Genomic DNA, 24272 nt, shown 5'->3' on the forward strand with positions numbered 1-24272 from the left:
CATATTAGCTATCATGTTACTTACAATTTTTACTTTCGCAACAGAAAATTTATATAGCTGATACACAAGCTGAAGAACCACTCAGTTCCAAAGACTTGATCCAGATCTCACTGATACTAGTGGAGATATGTTTATCCACTTCAAACACCTTGTAAACACCCATACCTACAGGTATGGTGAAACCCACCAGCAACTTCATGTGCCATTTATTTATGTGAAAAATTTGTACCAAACTGACTAAGAAATGATCCTTTTTTTACAATTTTGCAGGCAAAGCCCCTGCGGTTAGATGTTATAACTCATGCTTTTCTGGGTTTTTCTTTTTTTCTTTTCTTTTTTTTTTAAATGGAGAGCTCACAGTTTGACTTGAGAGTTTGTGAAAGAATTTTTCTGGTGGACTAAATCTTGATTTAAATTCACTGCCAGAAATGCCTCATCTTCATAAAGCAGGTTGTACAGGTGGGAAACGAACTACTTTGGTGTCAGAAGTCACCTAAAACAACAACAAAGCTACTGTAGGATCATGCAGCAATCTTCATCTCTATTAATCATTCATACAAAACAAAAAAAACACCCCAAAACCCAACCAAAAGCCTCTCCTGAGATGAAGAATATGCTGACAATATACTTTTAAATTTTCAGTCCAAAGGAATTTATCTCTACTGTGTGCTACATTTCAAAAATTCTTGCAACATCCAATTAAGTTTTTCCCTCAGCCTTGCTTTGCTTTCTATAGCAACAAGTAGGAGACGCTCTACCTAATTTCCAGAAGCGAAGCACACAATAAAGGGATTAATTTTTAAGAAAGCAGATTTAAATGTAAAAAACCTGGAGTAGCACGTCTGCATGCTTCTAGATGTATTTATTTTGCGCACAAAACACTTGTAAAAGCCATTTTCTTTGGTCTTCATGAAAACAATAATTATTAATGTTTTTACATTATTGTTTTAAGACTTAAAAAGACTTTAAAAAAGATAATTATCCTGCGAAACTTCCATAGCCATGTTTGTTTTTTATATTCACCTTTCTCATTCACTTTTCTTTCAGTATTCTCTGTGGAAAACCGATTTATGTTTCTCCTGTACTCACCCATCATGACGTTATGCTACCCTCACTAGAAAAACACATTTACATGTCTTTTGTATTTAACCATCACGATGTTTCCTGAAACTCTTACCCATAAAGAGTCACAAGAATTAAAAGAAATCGATAAAAAGACACAGAATGGCAGCCACAAATACTTTTGCCATTAATAATTAGGCATCAATTCAGCATTACTTAGTTACAGGCATTTTGCATCCTTCCTCTTGGTTTAGCTCCCGCCTCATGACAGCCAGGCATTTTGACACAGCATATTCACAATAGAACCTCTGTGTATTATCACAGATTGAAAGTCACTGGGTAATGAAAGAAGATTAAATTGCAAATAATGGAGTATACAAATGCATCTCATCCCGCCCATAGGGTTACAGAAATGAGATCATGATTAAAGAGCTGTTCAGTAAAAGTGGTGAATCACAGGCTGACAGATGTTGTACACAGAGAAAGGTGTCTCTAGTACCGCTTTTCTGTCTCTACAGCAGGTGAGTCTAACTCCTAAGTCTTTCCAAACTGTTCCGAATTTGAAAGCATTTCATTATTGCTTCATTAAGAGCATACATTCCTACTTCCTTGCACAGCTGCAATCTAAGTCAGTTGAAATCATCTGATGCAAAATTTTTACTTGCTTTCTTGTTTTAGTATATCAAGATCTGCAGGGTTATGTGACACAAAATACCACACTAGCAGCCATTTAACACCTTCTTCAAAGAAATGCCCCTTTTTCAATTTGTCAGTTTTCAATGGCTGCAGGTCTTACAAGAAGCCCTCTTTTAGTGACAGCTGAATTAGAAATCAAGAATATTTTTTTGATTTAGAAATTAAAAGCAAAGGAGGAGAGAGAAATCAAAACAAACTCCCACCCAGTTTTAAGATGCAGAATCAATGAATGAAAGCGTAAAATAGCACTGCTTTGTGAGACAGCAAGAAAATAAGTTCTAAGGGCTTGAAAATGTGCAGTTCCATGAACTAATTCAAACCTTCAGATTCAAAAGGCAAATTTAGCATGAGATCTTACTATGCTTGAAGACATTTCCTACACTCTTTTTCACACTCCCTTTCTTGCTTTCTTTTCCCTCCCTGTCTGTCAGAATCTCAGAGTGGTGGTTCTCCTCCAGATCCACGGTAGGCACCTGCTGAAGAGTACAGCATATGTTGTATGTGTTATTAACTCTGGAAGCCTTGGGACTTGGAGGAATCTTGAAAACTTAGTGAAAATTTCCAAGTACCATCTGCCAAGTTTCAAGATGGTTGGCAAAGCTTCATTTAGTCAGTAACTCCTCCAGGGTAGCTAAAGAAATACCTCCCATAGAGAAATGCTGAGAAAGGGTGATTCAGCTTCCGGGGAGTGGAAGCTCCTATCAAAAGGAAGGGAGGAAGGAGACAGCATGGCAGGAGAAATATTTACTTTCCTTTGACTAGATTAATCAATGTTCCACCACTGGAATTAATGTTCTTCCTGTGTGACTAAGGAAAGAACTGCTAGTAGTGTATTAAACTCAAAAGTTTTTTTCCTAACTAGAAAGATATCCAATTTATGAACATCAGGTTTGGTTTTGCATTCTCAACAGGAACAATTCAGAAAATCTCATGGAAAAAATGCTCAGATGAAAATTAGGTCCACAGTCCAAGAAACCACAAAATGCAAATCCTCCCTCCCATGCTGGACCTATATATCCTCAGTTTAAAGTCTTTTCAGTAATGTGTTCTGAATTAATATTTGTAAAAAAAAATAAATATAAAAATGAAGTTTTCACATGTTTTCATGCTTCATTGGAAAGGCTCTTTAGAAATCTAATCCATGTGGTGTTTTGAAGCCAAGACTGTTGCCCTAGTAGCTGTGCATATGATTACTGAGATGCTGCATATTCCTAAATAAAAGCCTAGGCAAGCTATTAAATATTCATGCGGATGGTGGAATTCAATAATTATATCCAAGCAGTGAGCTAAATATAAACAAAAAAATGAATAACCAGCCTAGAGAACAAGGAATTAAGTTACTTGTTCTGCCCTGTGAGCTGAACATCATCTTTACGGATACCTTGTTCTGCAAAAAATGGGGTCTACAGGTAAGACAAAAGAAACTAGTGGCTGTAAGACAACAGTTTCCTAACCTCTCCAATAACTGTGGCTTTTAGTTGTAGAGGGTGATCTTGTCCCCCATTGAGTTGCAGCTGGACTAGTTGCTGAAGACGGGAGGCAGGCCTGATCTTGACAGGCCACACCTGTAACCAGCAAGAACTAGTGATATATAAGAGTAAGGAAAGAGGAGTGAGAGGAGTCAGATTACTACTGCAACGACCTGGAACAGTCAGCGTGTAGAGGAGCTGCCCGTGAGGAACACCAAGAAGGTATGAAGCTCTGATAATACAAAAGCCTTGTGCTATGATGATGCTAGAACTCGTGATATCTAAGACAACAGTTAGTAGGAGTAACTGATGAGGTGAACATGATGGGTGCTATCTTCAGTTGCCTCATCTTGAACCTACAAGGTCATCCAACCCAAGAGACCACCTAAGCCAGAACTTTCCAAGAAGAGTCAAAAAAAAAATTGTGGGAAGGCATGTCAAAGACATATATTCTGATACAATAAGAGAGAGAAGAAGATACCAATGGAAATGTGAATCTTTTTTACTCTCCTATGAAAGGTATGATTTGATTCAAACAACTCATCTTTTATTAATGAAATGGAAGAAAGAGTCCTAATGAAAAATCACAAGATTTATTTTTGCTGCCTTCTGAGTTTTTCTTTAGCTGTCTCTAGTTTGAGCCTCAAGGAATTTGTAATCAAGGAAAAGAAGGAGAAGAAAAAGTGAAGAGTTACTGAACAGGAGGTGCTCATGTACTCTGCAGTACTTGGGTACTGGTTACAATCCTGCCTCCGTTTTCCCTCTTGCTCCCTCCCTTTGCCACAGTTTTCACAGATATCTCTGGCCACATGAAGTTCCCAGTGTGGGCCAAGAAGTTTTGTTTGGTTTGCTTTTTAAAGCAGAGAACAGTCAGTCTGTTCTTCCTTTAGTGGCACATCATCAACAATACCACAAAGAGCAGGAATGGGACACTGAGTTTCTGCTTCTCAGCACAAAGCACGTGGCTCCTATTTTATTTTACAGAAGATTTCTAGGGTGTTTTCTGGTAATTATGAAAGTAAAAAACTGCAGGGATTTTTACGTGTTATTCTGATGCCTGACATTTAAAACCATAAACAACAGTAAGGTTGTTTATGAAAAGCAGAGAATACAGAAGATAATCACAGAAAATAAACACAATAGCAAAACTAACAGATGCTACACAGAAAAACAATTTCCCTCTTAATTCAAATTCTTTTAAACAAGCCTTACTGTATTAGGGAAACAAAGGCTAGTGGAGTATCTTCAAGTTTTGCCAAAAAACTCCTAAAAACAGTCCAATTAAAATTGAAGTCCTGTCACTGTAAACTTGCCACAAATCCTCCTGCACATTATAGAGTGAGGAAAAGTTAAGATGCATTCTTAAGATTCCTTATGCTTTACAAATCCACAGCTATGCTCGGATGTGAAATGTTAAAAAAAGGCTGGAATCCTTTTCAGAATAAAAGATTTCAAAATAGGCTCTTTTTCCTTTAAAGAACACATATTGTCTTTTATTTTTCTGTCTTGAAAAATACAAGAACTGAACAGAGCATAGATAAAGAAAAGGTTTGAGTTACTTAGGTCAAATTCTCCCTAAAATACATGTATGCAACTTCAACTACCATCACATGCACAGCAGATGGCTGCAATTATCAGCTTACTCGCAGTGTATGTAATACCAGACCCTTCTACAAATTTATTTCAGAAGCACCTACCAAGGAAGCAAAAATGAAACTTTTGTCTGCAGCAGCAAAGTGCACATTTTAAGAAATCCGACTTTTACCACTTTTGGTGGCACTTGAAAGGTTTGCTAACCCTGTCAAAAGACCCTTTCATGAAGAAGGGGCAACTCTAAAATGATAGTCCTGCTCTCTTTAAGAATAGCTCAAAACAATATTTAATGACACAAACTACTCATAAAGGCAGAAATGTGTATGTATTTTGTTCAATATCTTACTATGGCACTCAAGGTGGAGGAAAACTACTTTATGACAAAAGGAAAAATATGATGAAAATGTGGTTTTGTCTAAAATAAATTAGCATTAGAATTGAAAATAAGTGAAATGGAATAGTGTATCTGTTTAGAGTTAATTGAGCACAAAAGGGAGCTGCAACCACTTACAAAAAATACAATTCTGATCCATTGTGCCAGAGCTGATACAGATTCCTAACTGCATTCCTGTACTCATGTTGCTTTTAAAACTCAATGAATTCCTGCTTACACACTGAAAAAAGGAAAGGTGTTCCAGAGTCACAAGGAGAATTACAATGTGATAATTGGCAGGGAGTGTAATATAACTTAATAGATCAACTTCTGTAAAGAAGTGTAAACTGTTGTTATTTTAATCATACTTTGAATGCATACAAGTAAAAGGGCTTGTCCAAAAAGTAGTAACAAAACCAGTATTAGCAAAAGGTCACAATGACAAGTCTCTGTTTTTTCTTGATCTATGGTAATTGGAAGTCATCATGGAAGAATTAAAATACATTTCCACGATTTTAAGTTTCACCCAGAATTTATCCTGCAAAGATCCACATATATAGCCCCTCTCCAAACAGGAAACTATGGAAGTTCAAAAAGTGATCAGCAAAACTCATGAGGGAAGAATGCACTATGAACACTTGAGAGTGAAAGGTACTACCCCAGACTTGGTAAATTCATAGTCACAAATTTTTGGTGTGCTGTGTTTTAGGAAAGTTTTACTCTGTGAGAATATTTGCTCTATTCTTACCTCTTTCCTGTGCATCTCTTTGAGTTATTGCTGAAGACAAGGTATTTTAGGTGAATTTTACTGCTATAGCTATTCTATGTCTTCAGCCAGAGAGTCTTCCAGCAGCCTTGGATGCATTCTTAACCAGGTTCACAGCCATAATCCTAAACAGATCTTTTAGCTCTCAGATAGATTAGCTATGCATTCAGAGCATGTAGAGAAACCCTGAAAATACTGAGACATAAGACTCACCTGTACACTCATGTTGTAGTCCTTTCCCATAGTATCCTTTTTCACAGATGCACTCGAACTGGCCAGTGTGAGTGCCACACTTACAGCTTGCCATGATGTCACAGCAGTTTTCATTTGCCTCGCAGAGATATGAACAATGAGATATATCTTCTTGGATATAGCTGCCAGAGGGCAGGTCTGAAATAGTATCAATTTATTAACAAAGAATTCAAACAAGCGTATTGCCACAGCCTCACATTATACCATTAGTGAAACATTTGTTAAAAGCCCTAGGCTCCAGTTCTAAGTAGGAGAGAAGGCAGTATGGAGCAGAGCCTTGCTATGCTCTACATGCAAAAGACTGGTGTCCTTTTTCTGGAAAAGGGCCCACTGAAATCCATGGCGCACTCAGGTTTTCTACCTGTTTGAGTCTAACACTGCCAGAATGCAGTCTCACTCCCAACAGAAGCTGTTGGGACAGCTTTTCTCAGCTTTGGTGGATGCCACATTTGGCATCAGAAGAACATTTGGTCATGGCACGTAAAACCATTTGGTCATATTATAAACTAAAACACTTCAGCACATTCACATTGACCAATCCAACCTTACCTGGAACAAACAGGCTGGCAACAAAACACCAGAAAATCTTATTTTACATTGTTATTTTAAAGTAGTATGTTTTTAAAAATTATAGCAAATAAATTGAAGTGCCTAGTCTGATGCATGTTCTAAGCCTCAATCAAGCAGCATTGTCAAACAAATGTTTAATTGTATGTTCTCACTTGCTCATTTAAACCTACCCTATATTTCAAAAAGAACTTTTATTTTAGGATATAGTAGATTAAAAGAGGAATCACAGTCCAAACTCTCTTTCCACCTCTTTCCGGTTTTACTGCGTGTACAAGATCAAAAACACAAATTGTATTGACTCTTACACAGAGGGATCTAGATTGGTTCTGAACAGGCTGTTGTTGCTATGTGAGACACCCTAAAGGTATTAAGTCCAGTTCTAAACTGTACACTTGGTACCTCTTGTACCTGACTACGAGGTTCACCTGTTCACGCACAAGATACATTGGACCAAGAGCACAGTCTGTTCTTCATAGACAAAAAGAAGATCTGAATGGATCTAAGCATGTACACACATCAGTAAGGAGAGTTTGTCTCACATCCTGTTGGTGATGAATTAAGCCAAATAAAGTTTATCCTTTTAACAGAGGGACAAACACCTCTGCTAGAAAGTAGGAGAAAAATAGAATCAACACTACATGAAGTGTAAATGCAAGACAGTACTGAGGGCTTTCTATTCAGACCTCTCTGCTCCTTGTAGATTTCTGAGGTTAGGACATTATTACCTTCATGAAGAGCTCTTCGTGCTAGAGCCTCAAACTCAGTAAAACTGTGAAGAAGGTAACAGTGATCTTCTTTTGGGTGGGATGCCATATCATTCAGTTCTCGGATATTCCCCTGCCATATCCCAAAGGTGAAGATCTCCACTCCAAGTTCTCGCAAGGATGCTGCAATGGGTCTTGGGTCTCCCCCGTTGGAATAGCCATCAGTAATGAGAAATATCACTTTTGTAGCGTTTCCACGGGCATGCCGTAATATTTGCTGGAAGAGAAAATGAAACTGCACACCTCAGTGAAAAGTTGACAGTGGTAGATTGGTACACAACTTCCTCCATTGTATGACTCCTTTTATTTTAATTATATAGTTAAAAAGGCCCTTGCAAGATCACCCACTATAACAAAGGTCAAACAGTGCGTAGATCCTGTGGTTGATCAATGCCAATCACTCAGTCACACTACAGGTGGTCACAGTTTACACAAACACAGAAATCAGGACATGATAAGAAATAAGACACTTTTCATGTTGATTGATTAAGTCACCCGTGCATCACATTCACAATGATTCTGAGGAGAGCTTAAGTGACTTTGTCCAGATTGAAGTTTAAATAGCTGCTACAAACATTAAAAATTTAGTTCAAGACCCAAAATACAATCTAACATATTTTAATGCAATATTATGTTTTGATCCACCAAACTACAAATCCTACTGCTGATTTATTGTAAGGCTTCTCCTAACAAATATTTGGACTGCTGGTTATTTTAAATTCAGCATAAAATTCCCCATTTGTCCCAGCTGAATGATGCTTTCCTCCCTTACAACAGTTTGCCAAGATCACGTTGGATTGTCCATCATGGCCTAAAAAATGCCTGTAGTTCCTTCTACTCTGCTGTTCCCTCTTCCTAATACTTCACACAAGTGTGTATGATACTGCTCACAACTGCCTGAGTGAGAACAAGCTCCACAGATTCCTGCCCATTTCAGTCTTCCAGTCTGACAATGCACAAGTCTTCCTAATCACAGCCAGTGCTGTCCCCAGCCATAAAGTAGGGGATTGTGAAGATGTATTTTCTCCATCCTCTGGGAACTTACGTAGAAGGAATTAGATGGAGACACTTCCAATTTGGCAGCAGGCATATTATGCCCATGTTTATTTCAATAATAGATTGTACCATGCTACAACTAATGCAAAAGACCACATTTAACAGACCTTTGAATGATACTCCAAAAGACACGTCATTGTATGACAGGGAGGTAAATGTGATTAAGACACCCTTAACAAGAACAAATTCCAAAACCAGAGATAACCAAGCTGAGCTGTTTTTTTATTACAAAATCTTTATGTAAGTCTTCTGAAGTAAAATCATCTGGCTTTGAGCTGATCCAAAATGTTACTAGCTAGGCCAGCCGAAATAACCTACAGAGTTTTTATATGACTTCTCAGTAAACCAGGCCACATTTCAGGACAATTGGATTTTGATTTGTCAGTTCTCTGATTTCAGGTAGATACTATGCAAAAATAAGCACACACACCACAAATCAAAGCACATACCATTGGCACTTAGTGGTCTGAGAGACTGCCAAGCAATATTTTGCTGTTGGGCTTGATTTTATTACTACTTGTTTGCAAAACCCAAAGGGAGTGAAACCAGATTCTCTTGCAGTCAAAAATACCCTTCACAAATCAAACTTTTTGTTCCTCATATTGCTTAAGTTATAAGTGGAAAACCAGAACGAAGTAGGAAAACAGAATGAAGTGGGAAACTAGAATGAAAAGAATCAGGAAGAAAAAGACAAGACAAAGGGCAACATGAAGACAAACCATAAGAAAAATGTAAAAATGCCTAATTTCAAAATGCATTCTGAAACTGATGCTCTAATACAAATGAGGCAGAGACAGTAATGTTATTTATAATTAACATGTATAAATAACATATTTACCATTAACTGTGCTATTTTAAAACAGAATATAAACAACTTAAGCTTCTATCCAACTTCTTAAATAGTCAGGCTGATATTCTCCACTCGGGATGTTTGTCTAAAGCTATTTTAGTAAAAATGGCCCTTTTTTGAAAAACAGACAAGGTAAACATATGTTCCATCCATACTCACTTGATTTTGGCAACTGTAGCATCTCTGATCTTTGAAAAAAGAACATTAAATCTGCAAATTACATAATAAAGGTGGAAAAATATGCCCCAAATACATGCAATGTGGAATGTGTGTAACTGAGGAAGAAACCACAGCTTACACAGGGTTAAGAGACATTATGGAGATTGCCAGTGCTGTCCTCTGAAGTTCCCACCTACAGGCAGATTGCTCTAGCAGATTATTATTTCCACTTGTGATTGTGCTGTAACGTGTACAGAAGGGGGAACAAAGCTTAATTTTGGAATGATGGTAATTTCTGTAGTATCCTTCTGTGGCGGGATAGAATGTAAGAAAATAAAGATAGTGCAGAAGGTAGTCTCACACCTGAGGAGTGGCAGCTGTGCTAATCACCAACGATTGGGAACAGGCCTGCCCTTAATAGGCCACAGCCGTGTCCAATAAGAAGAGTGCTACAAAAGAGTGGGTTAGCGGTGCTGAGAAGAGGGATGGAGTTTGTTGGCTGTGCTGTGGAGGAAGTAGTGCTGTGAAGAGCTGCCCATGAGAAATCATTGAGAAGATACTGAACTTTTGCAATAAGTCAACAATTGGTGAACCTGATGTGATCCCATTAGATTTGGGCAGAGAACTGTAGAGAGAGCAATAAGGAGATGATCCTGTGGTGGTTTGGGAAAAAAGGACTTAAATATTGAGCAATGTGATCCCAAGGTGATTCAGGAAGATGACTGCAGACCTAAGAGAAATAAGATGGTAGAGCTTAGGAGCTGAGCAGGCGGACCAAGAGCCTGAGAGCCTAAAAATCCAGATGAGTTGTAGCCAGGCAGACCTAAAAGCCTAGAAGTCTGGATGATGTATGAGACACCACCCCCAAGAAGAAGGGTGCTGGATATGAAGGGCAGATGCTACACACTTTACTTATTTGGCGTGTTGGAGCCAGCCCTGCACCCCTCTGCCAAGGTATGGCTGAGTCCAGCGGAGACCCAGGATGGCACCGGGTTCCCCCAGATTAGCAGTGAGTGCAGCAGGACACAAGCTGTAACACGGAGCTATGAGAGGCGGAGGCAGAGCTGCACAGACAACATGTAAGAGAAGCCTTCTAAAATTGTACAGTGGCTGTCTCCACAGTAACCTGATGCGATTGGCATTGGGCTGTAGGGCGAGGTGCAACCGGAGATGGAGCCCAGCACAGCACTGAGAGCAGCAGGGGATGCTGCCTGGTCCAGACCTGACAGATTTCAACACCTGGAGTACAAGTGAGCTGTTGGGGACACAATGAGAAATAACATATCAAGAGAAGAACAGATTATTTCATCTACATGGAAAACAGAGCAGGGCAAGAGAGGCTCGCAGTGGCCAACTAATACAACAAAGAACTGTAAAAGGAAGAAGAGAACTATTAAAACAGCAGTTGGAGCTGGGGACAGAGTAGCTCTATCATTCAATATGGTGTATTCATTTGCTGATGAAACATGTGCTTTTTGTTTGTGAATTGCAACTATTAATCTTTGATTGGGCATAAGTGAAAGTTTATATTCCATAAGCATAAGTACACTCGACAGATATTGCATCAATGTTGTTCAAGTCATATAGCTATTGATAAAATTATATAACTGTTGACTTGTTACTATCCTAATATATAGCCTTTAACTTATTCTTGTGAGTTGTCTTACAAAGTTGTACATGGCTGAACTGTGAAGGAGTCAGTGCTGTGAGGAGCTGCCCATGAGAAATCACCAAGATGGTATAAGAGCTTTGCAATATGATGACAACATCCTTCAGTATTGTTTCCCTCAGTGCATAACAGAAAGCTTCACACACTTTGCAGATTAAGGTAATGGACAGCATTCCACATCACCCTGGCTCTTCAGGAGTTAATGCTCATAATCAGCAGCAATCAAACTTCCACGTTTTCCCTAAACATAGAGACATGTCTTCATGGCCAGTGAACAAATGAGCTTCAGCCCCACTAGTCTGGACAGGACTACAGATATCTAAGGACTATTTAATTCTGACTAGGAAATAAGCAGGGATTTTTATTTTACAAAATTAGACTGCTATAAATGCCCTCTGAAACTCCTGAAACAAAAACCCTCCATGAATTTCCATGTAATCAAGAAACTGCTTGGTTCCAAAATTGCTTAGCAAGACCTTTTAAAAGATGCTGGTTTGAGTAAGTGGAAAGCATCAGTGAAAGACCATCTCTGAGGAGCAAATGACTGTTTTTGAGAGGAAAATATGCCTTGGCTACATGACCCTCAGATAAGGCAAGAGCCAACATCTTTTCAGCCCTCTGCACCTCAAAGGGCAACCACCTCTTCAAGATGGTACTTCTGTCACCCAGGCAGGGACTGAGCCAACAGGTAAGAGAGCATGAAGATGTCTTCCTGCTACCCAGAAGACTTGAATATTCAGGTACCAGGGAATCTGAGAAGAGAAACAGACAGACAAGATTGCTACATATTGCCCCTAGAAATCAAAACAAAACAAAGCGACTGACCAGCTTGGCCCTCATGTCTTGCAGCTGTAACTCTAGACACAGAATCCCTGCTGCACAAAAACAGAGGAAAACAACAACGGAGGGAAAGAAACATTCAGCATGGAGGGGGCAAGGAAGAGGTGGGAAAGAAGACAAAAGTCTTTTTTAAAACAATTTGTGTATGTCTGTTGGTCCACTTATTTTGGTCCAAGTATTTGGGGTTTTTTTTGTGAGAACAAGAGGACAGGCCATCAGCCTGTAAGTGCAGCTGACAATCCAAGTGTCAGTCTCCATTCCTCTTCTCTGCAATATTTGTGCAGCATTTCACATAATTGTTTTCTCTAACCCTGACTTACATCCCTCTGTTCTGAGTAACCTCTCTCTCCTTCCCTCTCCAGAAAGCTGTTTTGAGGCTTTTTTCCCCCAAAGAGAAAGTTCATATGTTGTAAAATGTTTGTTCAACCCCTTACAAAATTTGTAAGTACATGCAGAGATTGTTCATCAGCCCCTGCCAACTTAATTGACTGTATCTACATAAAGATGATTTTTTTTTTCATGACAAGGTTTTGCAGTCCCTTCATAAATCGTCTGGTTCTTCAATAAATACAGTTTAAAGGTCCTCTAAATGGTACTAGTAAGTTTAAAGGATCCTGAGAACCTGTTTCTTTGACATGAATATCCACATCTGCTTCTGATTTTACCATCAAATGAAACTGAGCACCAGCTATAACTCAAATTACAGGGCTGAATGGCCTGTTAAATTGAGAATTTAGCCCATTTGATAAAAATACTATAAATTTATAGGGGATAAGTACAAACAAAACAACTAGTGCTATTGACGATTGAATAGAAATTCATGGGGCCACTAGAAATACCTAGTCTTTTACTATTTCAGAAACTAGTTTCTTGTCTACACTTCCTTCAGAGAAGTAGTAGATCAGTCATTTTCAGTAATCCTTCCAGATTTTAAATAAAACATTCTTTTCACATTAGCAAAAAGTTATTACCATCTGTATTGTGTTCAGTGACTGTTTGGTGTGTACAAATATCTGGCAGCCTAACCAATTTTTGGTGCCAATAGAAGTCCTTAGAATTAAAATATGAAGTCTTGTGCAACAAAAAGTTATCATACAAAAACCTCCTCTAGAAATTCTCTACTGTAATGGAAAATGAAATCCTATCAGTACAGTCACAAAACCAGATAAATTCTAACTTCTGCATTTTTAACATTAACATGGGGTTTGTAAAACAAAATTAGGAGATTAGAAGTATTGAAGGGCAAAGACTTCTTTGACCTCTTCAGTCACTGGACAGCCACAGCAATGATGTTGTCAAAAGTTCTCTGACAGAGTTACTGTCTCAACTACATCTTCTGCATGTAATCCATAAACATATGATCTAGGGCCTGATTCCTGTCCTTACTCTCTCTTTTGATTTTAAAGAAGATTCTGATTGTACAGAATTGAATATTAATATATCTATCTAGAGGGAAACAAACTGAAATGGGTTACCCTCTCTCACTCTACAGACCAAGCCAGCTGTAACCTCATACAGTCCCAGGAGAAGCTTGCCTTAAAATATTCAAGCTAGAGCCTAACTCTCAAAATAACATTATCCAACATTCACTTTGCAGGAAAAACACTACAAAGCAAATATTATCTCTTATAGATCAGGAAGAACCACCACTGCATCTCAGAAGCAAACCAGAAAAACCAGAAAGCTTTCCACTAGAGAGCCATTCAGCTGTTCTAGCCCAAAAGATGACTTACACTGGATTTCTTTTTCACTTTAGGAATGATGTAAAACATACATACACACCAGAGGGTGAGCTCTGAATAGAATGAAATTATTCTTTTTCCTATACAATCATTTATTCAATATAAAAGAAATAATTTCCTTTTTAAATATTATAGAGTTAATTTATCTATCCATAATGAAACACATTTGTTATTAAGCCTATATTAAAATGAATAAATGTTAGTTTATTACAAAAAACACTGCATAGATTTGGTCCATATATTCAAAACAATATTAAAACAGTACATCCTGATTTATCATAGGTGGCTTCAGAAGCAGATTGGTATTTCATTCACAAAGGGAAATGGCAATGCTAAATATCTTTGCCAAGCTCAACTTCTGTTCCAAGGTTTCTTTGCTTTCACCTTTCCCCCAGGTAAAAATGTCCAAATCTGACAGGAGATTTTACATAAAGAAATATTCTATAAAGAAAAAAAAAAGTACTGTGATCAAGCATAGCTTTTGGTCAAGCTGAGACATTTCATCACTGAATCCAGAGCATTCCTGAGGAACCTGGTCATCTCCCAAGAGTAATGCAAAGCTAGAGTGTGACAAATGCAGTTCCCCTTCATCAGGAAACTGTTGCCTGGTGAAGAATTGTTTGCACCTGGTAGGTGCTTGTTCTTCAAAAACCACTGGCCTATGGAACCAAGCAATGCTGATTCTGTAGGAAGAAGATCTGGAAAGCAACCCAGCCCAATTCTGCAAGCTTTTACGAGTTCACCAGGCAGTCTTTGGGGTTGCCACCATAACTTTGGGGCTGCCCACCGCCAGGGAACACCAGTATCCCAGGATAGAAAGTATGCACAGAGGGAAGGGAATGTAAGGTTATGACTTTGGGAAAATTATTAACATATGTATAGTTTTTTTCCTGGGAAAATCTATGAATATGTATGTAAAATACAGTATATAAACTGGAGCTTTTCCTGCACTCAGCAATCAAGATATTTCGGAGGAGATATCCCCTCATGCATCCAACCAAACAAAGAATGTCTTCTTCTTAGCGTTACATTGGTGCTAAGGAATTTTATTTTATTGATTTTGTCTACATTGATTTTGGCTATGCCTCCTGAGCTCCCTCTCTAAAATAGGAAATATGGCGATTTCACCATATTTTCCTTCGGTCACTATACATTGCTCTTTTCACTGCTCAAACTGAATGAATCTTACCCCTCTTTAGGTTACACAAAATGAACTAAAAGTTATTCCACAGTTAGAGGTTTTGGCTTCTAATTTTTCCCACTCTTTTCTGCACTGCAACACAGACCCTAGAGAAATGAGCTGTTACCTACCTAGAAGAAACTAACTAATATTAAAGTTTCCCTTGGATACTTCCCTAGCAAGAAATGCAATCTTAACTCAGAGAAAAGATGTATCTATAGAAATAACCTGGACATTTAAAATACTTAAATAGTTCTTTCAGTAACTAGAAGGCATGATCTGAGTAAATCTCACAGCTATGTCAGACAACCCCACTGTATGGATGAAAGCACAGGCAAGGTGCTTTCATCAATACAGGTGAAAAAGCCAGGCAAGTTCATGGCTAGGAAATGGACTGACATGACGTCTGAGTAAAGACTGACAGATCTAGCAATGCTCAGATGGGGGAAAAGAAAGTTTAAGGTCCTCTTATCCATGCATATTATATAAATACTTTATGAAGGGGGGGAGTAAAAAAGATGTTTACAGAACCTTTTAATTGGTAGGATGAGGCAAGAAGCACATATTTAAATACCAACATTCCACTTAGAGAGAGGAAGCAATATTTCTGCTGCAAGAGTAATCAACCACTGAAACAGGTTTCCCAGAAGGTTTGTGGGTTCTCCATCCCTGAGTATATTCAAACACCAATTTAGGCACAGTCCTGAGCAACCAGAACAAAAGCCTAAACAACCCAAAACCATCACTGGCTTTACAATGACAGGAGCTATTACACAGAATTTTGACTCTCACAGTTGTGTTAGGACTGTTGGATCTGGTGATTTGAAATTGTGTGGCTTGCAGTTTTGAGCCCTGAACCAGAAAGAACAGAACACACCTAGTTTCCAGGAAGCAACTAACATGCATACCCTTCATCTTCTATCATTCTGAGGTCTTCTAAACAGGACATTAAAAAACAGGCAACGTTATGTACATGGACATTTTCTGAGCTCTTGTGCTATATAGCTTTTCACAACTTTATCAAGACTTGGCAAAGCTGCTGGAGGCCTTTATATGCTGCCATGTTGCACGCTATACTCGACACATCACTTTCTAGTAGATCTCAAGTTTGATTTAAAAAATGAAAAATCCTAGTCTTCTTGACTGTGAGCAGTTTTCATCATTAAAATAACAAAGATGTTATTTGATTTCTTTAGTACTGCTCTGGTTTTCTGCTAATAATAAAAATGGGGACTCAAAAATATTTTACTAAATACGTAACTGATTTTCATGTATTTTCAGACCAAGCAGTCACATCACTATTGACTAGTACATCTGCCAAATATTTGTTTCTTTTGTGTTTGCCTTAAACATTTATTACTTTAAATAAGCAGGGGAAAAGAAGAGAAGCTGAACTGAATAATTAGTTCCAAAAGGACAAACACAATTCATGACCTGGCCCATCTCCTGCCAGCTGTCACTGCTCAATTATCATCCGAATACCCGAATACTTTTTTTCTTTTTTTTGTTTTCTTTTTTTTTAGTTTGGTTTTTTTTTTTTTTCCCCCTCCAGGACAGCTAGAATTGAGCAACACTAACACAAAGTTATTACTGATAAGAGGTGTCCCAGACCAACTGGGTGTGGGGGAGTGCCTGGGAGAGAAACCCATCTCTGCTTAACTGTTCATACTGCCCGTGCTTAGCAGAGCACCACGACACTGAACATTAAAGCTCTCTACAGGCTGCTGCTTACATTCAAGGCGGCTCTTCATCTTCCTGGTTGAGGTTGCCAGTGAGACCTTGAACCAGAGGGAGTATTATAATTTTAACAAGAGCTTTTGTTTTGGATTCTGTTAGTGTCATAGACAAGTAAGCAGTTCCAAAAGTTAAGCAGGGTTCTGGTCCTACAAAGAACCTGTTGCTGAAAGCAAGAGTGCTTTTAATTTCTGCACCTAGAAAAGTCAGAAGATTCTTAGCATCACGAACATGCAGCCTCACCTGCAAAATCTGACTCACAGATTCCAGCAGCACATGGAATTGGGGTCAAAGGGTAAAATATGTATCACAGAACATGCAAAATAAACATTCAGAAGTTTAATGCTGAGGCTTATGTTAGGAACTACTGCTAAATATGATGTATTTCGCTTTAAAGGCCTCTCATAAGCTTAGGAAATTAATTAAAAATGAACCAACTTACTTTGTCCTGACTTCTTCAAAATTTTACTGCTGTGAATTTATTCCTTCTCTCAGAACAAATAACTCAGCAGCTTTTCTGGTTTGTCTTAGTATCTCTGAAGTAAAGCACACAATAAGACTGATTCCTCTGTGAGGTCATAACTTTTAAGGACTGGGGATCAGAAGGGGTTTACTGTCAGACCCTTCCAAAAAAGGCTCAGAGATTACAAGAAGAAATGGTTTTCTCATGAAAAGGAATCTCTATTCCTGAAACATTTAGGATGATAGCATCCAGATACCATAGTGGTGAAATATTTCATTCATTGTATTGTTGGTTCAGATATTAGATCCACAAGATTTGTTTTATTTTGTGCAGCAATATCTACACCAGGCTTAAAAATTACATGTTTCTGATTAGACCAATAGGCAAGGCACAATTTTGTAAGCACAAGCAGAAGAATTCCAAAGAACAGGTTTTCAATTAAAGAAAGTATTAATCCTGATTAGGCAGCCACAGATATTATGCTAAACAGAGCACTTTTTGCCTGTCCCGGCCAAAGGTCAGAGAAAAATTAACTACTTAAAAACTTCTAAAGGTAGGTACATTTCAGGCTTGGTCTAAGGGCAATGAACAATGTGCAGATGTGTATCTTGCGTCTGACCTTGCCTTATTAATCTTGTGAACAAACCCCACGCAAGGTTGGAGTATCCAGGACCAGTATTCTTCACAACACCACACTGATTAAAACTAGAGCTGACACCAGTGATGGCTGACAGGAACACTATTTGCAGTTTGGTAATCCCTAACTACCAGCTCTGCAATTGCAAAGGTGCCACAGAGGTAAAACAAGTTGACTTTTTTATTTTTTTTACTACCATATATTTAACACAGACTTCCAAAGCCATGTAAAAAATGCTGTCAACCAGTCAGTTAGCTCTACCTGACCTAAGCCAAAATCAGATATTTAGAGCATGATGCCAAAGATAACCTAGAATCTGCTACTCTCTCATTATTAGCTGCAGATTTTGCAGAGAACATAGGAATAGAAATCCACAAACACATGCTTGATAACCAGACAATACATATGATTCCGAATGTTCATCTTCTCAGTGAGAGGGCATTACTTTTTTTCAAATTAAAAAAACTTAACCAAGTATACGGTAAGAAAAGATTTTCAGTTCTTTAGCTTCAATAAACTTTTCATTTTAATTTGAAAATGAGATTCTGAATATGAAAATGCATTGAAAATAAAAGCTAATTTTCCTAGTGGGTAACAACACTGCATCTTATCCTTGTGCTTTTGTCACAGAAGAAACAAAGCCACCAATACTTATTTAAACAAGCATTAAATAAGCATTAGAATTGTTTATCCTAAACTGATATGTGCTTACATTCTTTTGGGGGACATTTTTTTTAATATTTATTAACTATAACACAGAGCATGGGATTTGACATGCTGGTTGGATATTTGTCATGCTCCCCCAAAATCACATTAGATACAAACACCAGATTCTCAGAAATGTGTCACCTTACTCTGTAGGTTTGTCACCTTGCATATACCTATGCCTATACTGACTTCAATGGAGTGAAGATGAATTACAAAAACCAAAAAAAATTACCTTTTTAATGCAACAATTATTTCTATAACACAGAACTCCCAAAGGCTCCCTAAGCTACCGCTTTGCAATTGTAAATTTTATACAATTTACTTGTCTGAGCCTGTCTGACTACTATCTCTGACTTCTGCTCAATAGCAGTGCACACCTACAACTTCCACTTCAATTACAAATAGAAATTGTTCCCATTTAGTTCCATTGAAAGACAGAAATTAGACTATCTTCTTTTTGGAAGATACGATTTTATCAACACATTGCCACGTGGAGTAGTTTAAATAATTTTTATTTTCATCTATTTTATTTTCAATCACTAAAACCAACGCAGCTTCAGGATGTTTAAACCGTCCATCAAAAAAGATAGCACACCAACGCTGGCATATATGTAATTGTGACTCTCAGCTGCTAAAACAAGAACCAATTAAGCTTCCATAATTGCAAGATGACCCCTCAGTTCTGTTTCAAAGCCCATCTGGTAACAAATGCACATTCTTCCCACAAAACATAATGGGCCCTGTTAGCAGTGGTTATCTCTCAGGATCAGAAGCTCCCATAGATTTGCCTATAGGTCTCTCAACACTTTCCACCACTGAGGTCTTTTGGCTTTAGTTGCATTCCTTAAGCATCAGGAACAACACTTGCTTTAACCTGTTTGTATTTTCAATTCTGCTTTGGTTCTTTCTTGCTGTCACAACAGCTCTGTAGCTTTCCATAACGCAATAAGCAATCTGCTTAACATAAGCTGCATGTAGTTCGTGCTGTCCCACCAACTTATGCTGTGAAAAACTGAAGCCAAAGAGTTTTGAATTAATGAGCTCAGTTTCCTTCCCCTTTCTAAGACTGTTTGCATGCGCCTTAAAAGAAAGACTCCAAAAATGAGCACTTGCTAGCTCAAGCATGGCACAAAATCACAAACAGGGTGGCAAACCCAAACATCAATAGAAGTTCAGCCATTCTCATCAGGATTCTGTCTCTTGTGGTATATTCTGCATATTTCTGTGAATCACATAGAATTTATCTTTAATAGGCGGGGTAGGAATGCCAAAGTGGGGTCTACATGGCAAAAGTTAATAAGGACAGCTTTGGAGAGGATACAAAGCTGCAGTGTCAAGGAGAACTCTCTTATGTTTTCAAAGAAGATGGACGTTGTGTGGTTGTGCAACAGTTTATCAAACCAAACAGATCTGCTTTTAGGATGATGTTTTGCTGCCACAGGTTCTGAGACAGCTACTGCTCTGTAAATCTTGCTCCTGTTCACTCATGTTCCCAGGTCAGACACTAACGGCCCTGATGACCTTGCAGAATTCACTTATCTCTCTGCCTCTGGTTTCAGTGGAACTGTCACAGATGGGAATTAATGACTTTGAGACCTACCAAAGAAAAGCACTGCATAACGATTTAAGTGCTGGGTTTATTCTAACAAAGCACTTTCCTTCATTTTCTATTACTATAACACATAAGTGATACAGTTCCAGAGACTTTGTAATGCTTTACAGATACTTTTGAGTTTGGAAAAGTAGAAGAGAATTCTGGTCAGAAGAATAAGAAATTCCAAGTTAAAGTGTAAAAGAAAAAGAACTATTCAAAAAAGAGATGTTTTAGAAAAGTGAAAGAAGAAATAATTATGGTTGTACCAAAGGACAGTTAAAAACCTAAGGAAGCAGTCTAAGAGTCCAGAGGGAACAGCAGTTTTATTATACTTTAAAAACTTTCTAGATTTATTCCAAGAGTAGTATTTTAAACTTATAACAGTCATTTTCTAAACAGTGTCTAAAAAGAAGAGTATTCTCTGAAGATGTTAATTTGCCTGACATGAAGAAATCATACCGAAGAAAACCACAGTACAGTATCTTTAACCAAGAGCTAGTAAACAGACCGGAATTTAACCTTGTCATTCTATCTTAATTTTCCCTGTCACCATGCGAATATTTTTCTTCCCACATTCTTATAAGAACACAGTGTAAAATGACAGTCATGCTGTTGCAGCCACAAAGTTTAGCTGGGCTCAAGAAACTAAATTGTAGGTTTCTGAAGGGATTTTTTGTTTATTCCACTTTAAAGATATCATTAGTCAAGATTTTGTACCAAGAGGACAGATGGTATTTCTTAAGCTTATATTTTGTTTTTAACGGTTATTTTTAACTTGTATCATTAACTTTTTCACACAACACCCCTGGGATGAATATATATTGAAACATGGCTTCACAGTGGAAGATCTTATACAGGGATGTGTTTTCCTAAAGCAGGTTTGGCACGTGCAGCTCTGAGCACATTTTAAGTGAACTTGCATTCTCCTGCCAAAAGTGAAGAAGAGAATAATCTCTGCCAATTTCATGTGCCCAGCAGTGACGCACCTCTTGCAATCTCACTCCTCAGCTCCAAATGAGAATATGTAAGTGTTTCAAGACAAGTGCACCCAATGCTCAGCCACAGGACACTGCCAGAAATTAAGAGTAAAAAAAAAAAAAATTTAAAAATAGCAAATGAGATTTGGTTTGGTGGCTGTTTCTGAACACAAAGGCCAAGTGACAAGGAAGAGCCAGGCCTAGCCTTGTAATAAAAGCTTCCTGGGTAGACTGGCTGTCCCTTGACCATCAACTGAGAAGCCTCCCCAGTATGACCAAGTGCCAACACATGTCCAGGGGCTGCCTAGACTAATTTTCTGCTATGGGTCTGTATGACAGCATGATGAATGATTGTGTTATGGTGTCTGGAAATGTTCCTGGGGACATGCCCCTACTTACTGGTATACTGCACACAGCTTAAGGGGACTTTTGTAAGTCATCAGCAATTAAACCAGACACCTGGTACGTAGGTCTGACAGTCAGCGGGCACTCAAGTCCCGCTGCCATGAAACCAGGCAGGCATTTCAGTTGCCAGACTTGACTCATATGTATCACTTCTGAAACTGAGACACGGGCTCCACGTCCCTTCTAAGAACGAATTTCACACGTTTGTTTGCAAGGGCATCAGAAAACACGGGTGTTGCAGGTGCAGACAGCACGGGAATATAGTGACTAATTGCTCTGACCAGACTATTCTGCGTCCCACAGCACGCCATTCCGCACCCCACCATACAGCCCTAGACCCCTTGTCGTAGAACAGCCTCGAACGCAGAGAACCCCACTCCCACACCACACACTGCACAGCACAGCACACCTTACACCGCACACCCCAACACCCGCGACTCGCATCGCCGCACTACCGCGACTCGTGCCTTCCCTCGATGCAGACACCTCGCCTTGCCACAGCACACCCCGCACCGCACCGCAGCGGTGCTGAGCCTCACGGCCCCGCCGCTCGCTCCGCGCACCGCACCGCTGAGCGCGCACCCCCGCACCCCGCCCCGTCTCACCGCCGCCTGCTGGAAGGCGCCCTTGGTGTAGGTGCCGCCGCCGCGGTAGGCGATGGCGGGGATCTCGCGTCCCAGCAGGGCGCACTTGTGCTGCTGCGGCCGCCGCCGCGAGATGTAGTCCACGCGTGGCACCACGTTGCTGCGCGAGGAGAAGGTGACGATGGCGACGCGCGTGGCCGCGGGCACCACGGGGAAGTCGGAGAGCAGCTTCTTGACGAAGCGCAGCTCGCTGAGGAAGTTGGCCGGACCCACGCTCGACGACTCGTCCACCAGGAACACCAGCTCCAGCCGTCCGCTGCGCGCCCGCAGACGCCGCACCTGGCGCTTGAAGGCGCGCCCCAGCTTCTCCACTTTGCTCTCCGTCGTGTCGGGCAGCGGCGGCGCCTCCAGGGAGGGCGACGCGAAAGTTGGGGCGCGGAGGAAGGCGCCCGGCTGGCCGCCCGCCCGGCCCTGCGGCGCCGACGGCGACAGGGACAGCGACAGTCCCCCCCAGCAGCAGCAGAGAGCCAGCAGGGGCCACATGGCGTGGCGGCGGGCGCAGCCGGGGAGACGCCGGCAGCCGCGGGCGAAGAGCTGCGGGTCGCCCCCTGACGCCCCACCTCTTCTCTACTCGGAGAGGCGTCCGGCCTGCCTCTCCCTCTCCCCGCCGGCCCCCGCAGGTATCCGCGCCCTTTAATCCCCCGCGGCTGAGGCGCTGCCCCTCGCACGCCCCTCTCTCCGTTTTCCCCTCCTCGCCTTTCGGTAGCGTTCTCCCCCCCCGCCCCGTCCCTCCCCGCCTCCCGCCGCCCCGTCCCGCCCCGATGGGTCCCACACGGCTGGCGGGGCCCTGCCCGACAGCGGGGCGGGTGGCGGTCACTGGAAACGCGCCGAGCAGAAGCGAAGGGGGGCGGAAAGCCAGGATCCCCCGAAAAGTGAGGAGCGCCTTTTCCGCTCCCTCGCCGCGCGGGTTGGAGCTGCTGCTCGCGGGGACGGAGTGAGGGCTTACACGTGCTGAATTAATCGTGGTTAATTTAGCCCTTTGTTTTGCGGGGAGGATGCGCCTGCGGCTGGGAGGTTTGAAGGGTCCATATGCTCTGGTCTCGCTCCTGGTTCTTCACAGTCTCACTCTCTTGTTCAAGGGCATACTTCAGCAGCCTGAGGACTCGGTTTTTCAACTTTCAAGATGTAGCAATACTTTATTTATGGATGTCTCGCAGCAGTGACAGCGAGGTGTCCAGATAGTGGGGTGAGTGTCCACAAGGGTGGGTGCATAAAGGACAGGGACAGCACTTGCATATGTACATCAACATGTGTTTGCAAACATATACACTGACGCAGTGACAATAAACTGTGTGTGTTATGAAAAATTCCTGGTTGCCAACTGTGACATTACTAGCCATTTCTCCGAAGAGGTCCTGTGCTGTCTTGCTGTCTGTGAATCACTTTAGGAGACAGATACACTCGCAATGAGACCTCCTGCCAAATTCAGAACCCACTACCCTTCAATCAATCTCAGTACAGATTTAATTCTCAAGAATATTATGAGTTGAGAACTTGGGTTTGTTTTAGCCCGTGGTTTCAAATGGAACAGTTTTCTACTGTTTCTTAATCAACTGCATTTCCAGGACTAGCAGTCTCAGAAAAATTTCCCTGGGACAAACTAGCCATGTAAACCTGTTGATTGCAACTTTTGGCCTTTTATTGGTATTTTCCTTCTTTTACACATTTTCTACTCCTCCTCCTGAGTTTGCTTCTGTTGACATCACAGCGCGATGGAATACACAGGTACCTTGGTGCATTTGCAAGTTCAGCCCCACATTTACATTTGCATTTGGTTGAATTATACATTCCTTACACATTGAGGCTTTTAGCTGATGGAAAGTTGATCCCATCCTTTTGGCTTCTCAGCAATACTCAAATTTCACTGCAAATGACAAGAGACTAAGTAACAGAAAATATTATTTAATTAGGGAAATGATGCATCTGATATACACATCCAACTTGTTTTTACATGTTTTACGTTTATGGAGTAGTCCAAGTGCTTCACAAAAATCTGTTTCTTGGGTATACTTCTGCAACTCAGTGCTTGAAGAGAAAATAGAAATAAGACACTTGCAGAGGCATATGTG

At 40.2% G+C, this 24272-nt stretch overlaps 1 protein-coding gene across 2 annotated transcripts in view; it reads right to left on the bottom strand.

Moving 5' to 3' along the window:
- Positions 1-22796, bottom strand: part of SVEP1 (sushi, von Willebrand factor type A, EGF and pentraxin domain containing 1) — a 125280-nt gene extending 102484 nt beyond the window's left edge. The window contains exons 1-3 of one of the 2 annotated variants that reach the window (XR_009485025.1): positions 22165-22796; positions 7507-7762; positions 6173-6349 (exon numbers count right to left, since the gene is read on the bottom strand). Coding sequence is in view for 1 of the 2 variants with exons in the window: in XM_059836427.1 (XP_059692410.1) it covers positions 6173-6349; positions 7507-7762; positions 22165-22686 (955 nt within the window). In the remaining variant the exon portion in view is untranslated. The remainder of the gene's footprint in view (positions 1-6172; positions 6350-7506; positions 7763-22164) is intronic. The other variant, XM_059836427.1, reaches the window with a different exon arrangement.
- Between the last annotated feature and the right edge of the window lie 1476 nt (positions 22797-24272).

The sequence above is a fragment of the Haemorhous mexicanus genome, chromosome Z (genome assembly GCF_027477595.1).
Source record: "Haemorhous mexicanus isolate bHaeMex1 chromosome Z, bHaeMex1.pri, whole genome shotgun sequence".
NCBI classification, from domain to species: Eukaryota; Metazoa; Chordata; class Aves; order Passeriformes; family Fringillidae; genus Haemorhous; species Haemorhous mexicanus.